The following is a 7,500-nucleotide window of genomic DNA, read 5'->3' as shown; positions in this document are numbered from 1 at the left end:
TTAAATATAAAAACCAAAAAGCTCTAACTGATCACCTGAATCGACCTGTGATAAGCTCTAAGGAGAGGAAGGGCCGCTCTCTCGGCTGTGCCACCGCCTGCCGCGGGCCGCGGGCACGGTGTGCGTGGGGTGAGCGGGGAAGCGCTGCCCCCCGCTTCTCACGGGTGACGGGCCTGGGGGGCGCCGGCGGCCTTCTCGGGTGCTCTTAGCTCTGCCTGCTTTTGCTCTCTTTTCCCGTTTCTCCTTCGCCCCCTCAGTCCATGTCCACCTCCTCGCCGTCGGCGGGGCCGCAGTCCGATCTGTCCCTGGCTGTGCTGGCGTCCCGCGCCCGGACCGGCGATTTGGGCCGGGGGAAGCTGCCGCCCTCCGCGGGGGCGGCCGCCGCCGGGTCACCGTGCGCGGCCGCGGAGCGGGGCGAAGCGCCGGCCGGCGGGGGGGGCACCGAGCCCGCCGCCGAGTCCGTGGAGCCGGGGCCGGGCTGGGCGCCGGCGGGCGCCGGCTCCGCGCCGCAGCCGGGCGGGCCGGGGTTGGCGGCGGGCAGCGGGGAGTCCCGGGGGGGCTGACCGGCCTCGGGGCCCGGGCTGGCCTTGAGGGCGGTCTGGGGGACGAGGAAGCCCAGGGGCTGGGTGATGGGGTAGAGCAAGAAGTGTCCTTTGCCGATGAGGGTGCGGGGGGCGCAGGGGGGGAGGCTGGGGAAGTCCGGGGCGGCTTTGCGGCGGGGGGGCGAGTCGGAGAGGAGGCTCTCCACGCTGAAGGGGTTGAGCTTGTGGAAGCTGCCGGCGCCGCGGGGCCCCCCCGCGCCCCCGCTGCCGTCCCCCGACGGGGCGGCCGCGCAGTCCTTGTCGGGCGGGCGCTGGAGCCGCCCGCTCCCGCTTCTTTGGCTGGGGTAGAAGGGCTCTGCCGTCTGGTCGCAGGCGCCGGGGGGCGGCTCGGAGGGGGCGGCGGCGGCGGGGGGCGGCGGGTGGGGCGGCGGGGGCTGCCCGCGGGGCTTGGCCTCGGGCGGGGCGGGCGAGAGGCCCCCCCCGCCGCCGCTGTCGCTGTCGGAGCTGGGCGTGCTGTGCAGGGAGAGGCCGCTGGGCGAGTGCAGGTGGCGGCTTTGGCTTTTGAGGAGCTTCTTCTCGTGCTTGCGCTTCTTCTTCTCCATCTTCTCCAGCTCCTTGCGGGCGATCTCCTCGGGGTCCATGGGCTCCCCGCTGCACGTCGTGGGGTGGGAGTTGTGAGCCGGCCGCCCCGGGCCCTTCTTCGTGTTCTCTTTCTTTCTCCATTTGGCCCGGCGGTTTTGGAACCAGACCTACACACCGAACAACGAGAAGCAATTAACACCCAGCGCACCGGCCCCCCGCGGTGGCCAGGGCAGGGGGGACGGAGAAGCGCAGCTCAGGCCTCCCCCGTCCACCCCTCGAGGTGCCGGCAGCCCCCATCCACAGGGCCGGGCGTCTGCGAGACAGATAGAGCAAGGGAGGGGGCAGGAAGAGATATCCACGCTACTTTAACAGGGTAGAGAAAAAAAAAATAAAAATAGCAAAGGGAGGGGGGGGTGCACACTCACGCACACACACGCTGCACCCTGTCCGCACCGGCGCTGCGGGGAGGGGAAGGGATAACGCAGCCCCCCCGTCTCTTCACCGCGGCCGAGGGGTGCAGAAGCACCAGCCGGAGCCCCGACCTGCGGGGCCGGGCCCGATCCCTCCGCAGCAGCACGCAAAATGCAATAAAACACAGCACAATGAGCGGGCCGAAGGCAGGGGCGGGGGGGCGCCTCTCCCGGGCCCAGCCGAGTCTGTGCCTCCTGGCCGTCCCGGGCGCCGGAGCAGAGGGGTTGGATCGGGTTTGTTATAGATTATGGGAGGGAAAAAGAAATTTAAATTAAACCCTCTCTGCCTCGGCAGTTCCCCGGCGGCCTCGCAGCCCGCGGGGCCTCAGCCCTTGGCAGCCGCCGGCAGCGCCGGTTCGCGGCCGGAGCCAGAGGCTGCGTTCGGTGCCGGAGCACGACCCTAGCCCGGGAGCACCGCGGGGATTTCAGTGACCCGATCCCGGCCCCTTCCCCCCGGCCGGGCCCCGCAAGCTCCCGATCCCCGGGCGCGGCGGAGAGGATGCTCTCGGAGCCGGCGCGGGGAAGGGAAGGGCGGCTTGGAACGGCACCGTGAGACAAAGCTGATGGAGGAACCGCGGCAAACGGCGTCAGCTCATCCCGGGGGGGACGTCCCCGCCGCCCGGGGTGGGTTTGAGGACGCATTCCCCGCACACGCACCCCCCGCGAAGCCGCACGGCGCCGAGCCGAGCCGCCCCGCAGCTCCCGGCCGCAGCAGCTCGGCGGGACGCGGAGCCGGCTCGGCCTCGCCGCCGGCTCGCAGCCACCGCAGCATAAAACGGCATCTGAAGATCCAACAGCCAACCCGCATCACAGCCGCATCCCCCGCTTCGATTCCCATTTTATTTTTTTCCCCCCAAGATCAATTGAAGCAAATAGATGGCTCCCCTCCCCATCCCGCACGACCGAGGGCCTAAGCAGTTCGTTAAAATTAAGTTCCACACGCTCTCGGTGCACCTACGAGCTTTATTGACATTCTCCAGCGTACCCTGGCCCGTGATTAAGCCTCATATTTGCATGTTAATTTTTCGCCCTTGGCTCATTTAAGAAAAATGCTTACAGTGGAAAAACATATATTAAAAAAAAGTGTAGGGAAGCCAGGCTGGGATGCCACTCTTCGGGACTCGTTTGCAAGATAAAAAAAAAATAAAAGGGGATAATAATAAGAAAATAAACCAGCAAGGACCAGTGCAAGGCAGGGAAACAAAAGGAGAGAGCCGGGAGGAGCGGGGCTGAGGGCCGCGGGCACAGGGCCCATCCCGGAGCGGGGCCGCGGCTCCGGCAGGGCCTCCCCGGGGACCGCTCGGCGCAGGGGGAGGACGGAGGGGACGGACACGGTTTTTACCTGCACTCTGGACTCCACCAAGTCCAGCCTGAGAGCCAGAGCCTCTCGCATAAACACGTCCGGGTAATGACTCTCATTAAACGCCTTTTCCAGCTCCTCGAGCTGCCAGCCAGTAAAATTGGTGCGGGTTCGTCTTCTTTTACAGCCAGGACTTTCTTTGTCCGGGTCACCCGAGTCTGAAAAGGCAGAAATAACCTCAGCTCCCTGGAAGACAGGCCTTCTTCCCCCCCTCCCTGCCATTCACAGGAGCCTTTTAACTTTTGTGCTCGGCAGCGTTGGTAAAAGAGCGGGATTATGCACACACCTGCGCTAAAAATGGGGAGGAACCCGATCTGCCCTCGCCTCCTCCGAAAATGTACTTTACAGAACATTTATTCCTGAAGGAAGCTCTCCACAGGCACTCAGCTGGCAGAGAGAGAGAGAGAAGTTCCAATATTTGCTCCAGCCACCAAAGGTTTCATTTAAAAAAAAAAAAAAGTAAAAGCCCCCCCTCTTTCCCGGCCCCCCCGGGCACCTGCGTGGGCCGCAGCTGAGGGCCCGCTCCCAGGCGGGGCCCCGGGGCAGGGCGGCCCCCGGGCCTCCCGCAGCCCCCGGCCGCGGGGCTGGGGTGCTCACCGCCGCTCCGAGTACGTACAGCTCCGGCTTGGGGATTTACAGCCCTAGCCGCACCTCTCCTAACGTCTTCCGCCAGGTGTGGAAATTAATAGTAATAATAATTTGTATTTAGTTGAGGTGCAGAGGGGGGCTGTTCCAGGATTAATAAAAAAGGACGTTGGGGCGACGGAGTGTTTTAATAGCTGAACAATAGCGGTGCCACGGCCGGCGGGGAGGGAAGGAGAGCGCTTCCCTTTGGTTAAATCGTTTTAAAAAAATAATTACCGCTCTTCATTTCCCAAACTTCAGCGATTCCCATTCTTATTTTTAATATTTTTTTCAATGGCACGCCCCAAGCCTGCAGCCCAGAGCTGAACTTCGGGGGAAGGCAGCGGGCCGGGCCCGCTATTGTTCAGGGTACACGCGTGGCCCCAGGCCGGTGGGAACGGGGGGATGCTGCCGGCGCTCGGCCCAGGGCCCCCCGCCCCGTCCTGTCCGCCCCCTCGGGGGGGCCAGCACAGCCGCCCCCCCTCCAGGCACCCCAATACCGCAGCGAGGGATGCCGCGGCGGCGGCGGCGGGGGGGGGGGGGGGCGCGGGGCTTTTCTCCCTCCGCGCTGCCGCGCTCCGGGCGGGGAGCGGCAGCCGGGGCAGGAGGCGGGGGGGGCACACGGGGCCGCTCCTACCTGCGAGCTTGAAGGGCTGGCTGTCCCCGCTCACCCCGCAGCCGGAGGGGATGAGCGGCGCCGGGTTGACCACGGAGGCAGCGCAGGAGCCGCTCAGTAATCCATCGATGGAGAAGGGGACGGAGGCGGCCGCCGACTGCAGCTGGTGCCCGGCCAGCTCGTAGACGTGGTGGTGACCGAGCGGGTAAGGGAAACCCACCATACCCCCGAACTGGGCATGGGGATGCTCCAGGATGCGGCTGTCCATCATGGGGGCGGCTCTAGCGCGGGGGGTGCCGGCGGGGCTGGGGGCGCTGGCGGCGGGGCGGCTGGGGCCGGGGGTGCTGCTGCCGGAGGAGGAGGAGGCGGCGCGGCGAGGGGCTCATGCTGCAGGGCGCCCGGGCGCTTTAACTTTATCAACATCAGGCTCCCAATAATTAGCTCAGGCTGGGGGAATTTGGGACCAATAAGAAACGTTAATCGGTCCTGACGTCAGAGACGTGCCAGTGTGGGGAGCAAACGTTTTCCATATCGATTGCTAATTATACCTGACATCCAGCCTCAATAAACAATATCAGAGCTGTCACAACAAGACAAGGGGGCTTTGATACGAACTCCAGCCCGAGGAGGGCGGCGGGGGCCGGGCGGGCAGGGGAGGTGCGGGGGGGGCCGGAGGGGAACTCACGGATCTGCCTGATACCCGGTTAAATACTAAACAGCCGGAGTTACACACACACACACACACATACACACACACACACACACACACACAGCCTCCCCCCAGCCCTCCAACCCAGCCTCTTCCCCCTTGTCCCCTCCCCTCTCCAAATCACTAATAGATTTCCCTTTAAAACATTCACCAGCGTGTTGTGGGGATTTTTCACCAGAAATGCTCTACTCTCTGAACCTTTAAAGTGATGTTGCTCCAATTACAGAGAGACATTGAGCGGCAAATAGACTGATCCAATAATAGGAGATTCATCATCCGCTCTTTCCAGAGCTGTCACATTGAATTTAAAACTACAAGCCTTTTCATCTCCTCTCCGGCTCTATAACAGGGGAGAGGGGAGGGGGGCAAAGGGAAAAAATGGGGGGGGGGGGGGGAGGAAAAGAAAAAAAAGGGAAGAGCCGTTTGCAGCGTTTAGAAGGAGATTTGAGCATATCAATCGGAATCATAATTAATGCAATCTCCTATCGATTCGGCCACGGACACCCCCCTCCCCAGCAGCAACCACAACCCTTGAATTGTGAGCGCAGCCACAACTAGGAGCAGCCTCTGTTCGCTAAAGAGGAGGCCAAAAAATTAAAAAAAAAAAAAAAAAGAAAATCAAACCCAAATAAAGTTCCCATCCCTCTCCTCCATCGCCCCCCCCCCCCCGCAAGAAAGCGGCCCATCGCCCACCCCGCGCTGCGCCCCGCCAGTCATTAACAGCTTCCAAACAGCCGCCAAATTTGTCCTAATTAAATTACGTCCCGGTAGAAGTTTTCACCCCGATAAAATATCGATAGGTGCCCCCGCTAATAATTAAAGGGACCGTTCTCCGGCAAAGCGCGGGGCTGAGGACCCCCATTTTTGCGTCCTCTCCCGCCGAGCCTGGTTAGAGAAACACTTCCCAAGCTCCAGGAGGGAGAAGGGGGGGCGATGCTTTCCGCCCCCCCATCCCCAGCCCGCCGGGGCCGGAGCTCCTGGTCCCCCGGGCCGGGGGGGCCCCAGGCCGGCGCCCCCCGGGAGGGCTCCCCCCGGCCAGCGGGAAGGTGGGAAGGGAAGAGGAGCGGAGGGAGAAGCGGCGTTTGCGTTTAACAAAGAGGAGAGGGAGAGAAAGAGCCGGGCTGGAAAATCAAACAGGGGGAAACTCTTTAAATCTTCCTGGGAGGTTCGTGCGGAATTAAATCCTTCGAGTCGGGGGGCGGGCAGGGTGGGGAGAGAAAGGGGAAAAGAATAAAAATACATAGGACGGGGAAAGGAGAGAGAGAGGGGAAGGAGGGAGAGACACTTTATCTCTGGAAAACGTACAAATAGATTTTCCAGTTATAAACTATCCAGTCAAGATGATACATTTCCTAGCGCTGGTTTGTGTGGGTATGAGAGAGGGGGAAGCTAAAATTGAAATAAAAAGGAAGTCGAGTCTCTAATCTATGTTGTCTGTCCGGAGCTGTATTTATTCACCTAATTGAATGCCATACAATATACTGCTGTATTATTGCTGTTACCTCCCTCCCCCCTATAGATTAGTTTAATTATGGTCTCCCTGCCTCTGCTTAGAGCTAAAAGGTAGCTTGAATTTGGACTCCGCAGCCCTAACAGAAATAAGAAAATGATGGGGTTGGTATTAATTCTGGGGTCAAGGGCTTCACTTTTCACCATAATTTAATTTCTTTCTCTATAAATACTAAATGTAAACTGTGTCCACTGGACCAAATTTTGCCTGTAGCAATAAATGCCTCATTTTCTGTCGGATTTCAGGAGAGGAATGCGAGGGGGACGTGTTTCTGAATACAGAATGGTAATCAATCCAGCCTAGAATAAGAGAGGGGGGACTTTTCTCTCTCTCTTTATTATAATGAATTAATTCGACTTTATTTATCCCATTTTCTGGAGCTGACAGAATGTTAATTTGAGTTGAAATTTCTCTCGCCTCTCACTCCCTGACCCCTGGCCTCCAGATTGGCGTGTTGTAATAACCTGAATCTTTCAACAGAAGCCCTGATAATTGTTACCTTATTAGCATGCAAATTGTTTAATTAATATTATTATGGAGAAGCATACAATCCGTCCGTCACTTGACCTCAAGTGCAAGTCCACGTAGTAAGCGGCTCTGTGCATTTCAATGTGCACATTTAAAATCGACTTCTGTTTTAATGTTTCTAGGATCCTTGTCGAGCTTCTAAAAATCTCTCTTAAAGTGTTTGAGAGGAGCTTTCATGGGGGGGGGGAGGCTTTTGATGGCTGTCGGCCTTGATATCTCTTTATATTGCTCTCCATCTAAAACACAAATTATAGAAGCCGTTTTCTTCTTCTTGGTCTTTCTTTTTTTATTTTTGAACATCAAAATTTAATAATTGCTTCCTTGTCAATTGCTGCTTCTTTAAAGGCACCCCCTTCAATCCGGAGAGCTGTTCCTCCAGCCAAACACTCGCACCAGCTCAATGAAAAGCAGCCCTTGACACGCAGTCCTGGGAGACGCTGCATTTAAATCCCTTTTTCTACAGCCGAGTGACATTGTCAGATGCTAGCTTTAATTAACTTGATAATAAGACGTACAAGACTCGCATTCAGGACGCCAGCTCGCCTCGCCTTGTTTCCCC

At 59.2% G+C, this 7,500-nt stretch overlaps 1 protein-coding gene across 1 annotated transcript; it reads right to left on the bottom strand.

Moving 5' to 3' along the window:
• Window positions 1-253: 253 nt before the first annotated feature.
• Window positions 254-4,523, bottom strand: UNCX (UNC homeobox). Its single transcript, XM_087733500.1, has 3 exons — window positions 4,216-4,523; window positions 2,937-3,112; window positions 254-1,291 (listed from the first exon to the last, which is right to left on the bottom strand). The coding sequence occupies exons 1-3, from the start codon at window positions 4,463-4,465 to the stop codon at window positions 254-256; spliced, it is 1,464 nt and encodes a 487-aa protein (XP_087589626.1). The 5' UTR covers window positions 4,466-4,523.
• Between the last annotated feature and the right edge of the window lie 2,977 nt (window positions 4,524-7,500).

Source organism: Nipponia nippon, unplaced genomic scaffold, assembly GCF_047370975.1.
Source record: "Nipponia nippon isolate SJK-2023a ecotype South Korea unplaced genomic scaffold, ASM4737097v1 scaffold_5, whole genome shotgun sequence".
NCBI classification, from domain to species: domain Eukaryota; kingdom Metazoa; phylum Chordata; class Aves; order Pelecaniformes; family Threskiornithidae; genus Nipponia; species Nipponia nippon.
This window is presented reverse-complemented; position numbering and strand designations above follow the sequence as displayed.

Bases quoted from the DNA above. Each gene is read 5' to 3' on its own strand.
- UNCX (XM_087733500.1), bottom strand. From the start codon at position 4,465: ATGATGGACAGCCGCATCCTGGAGCATCCCCATGCCCAGTTCGGGGGT. The intron at 3,113-4,215 runs GTAGGAGCGGCC...CTGCCTTTTCAG, and splicing joins CCAGCCCTTCAAGCTCGCAG to ACTCGGGTGACCCGGACAAA. The intron at 1,292-2,936 runs GTAAAAACCGTG...TTCGGTGTGTAG, and splicing joins TGGTGGAGTCCAGAGTGCAG to GTCTGGTTCCAAAACCGCCG.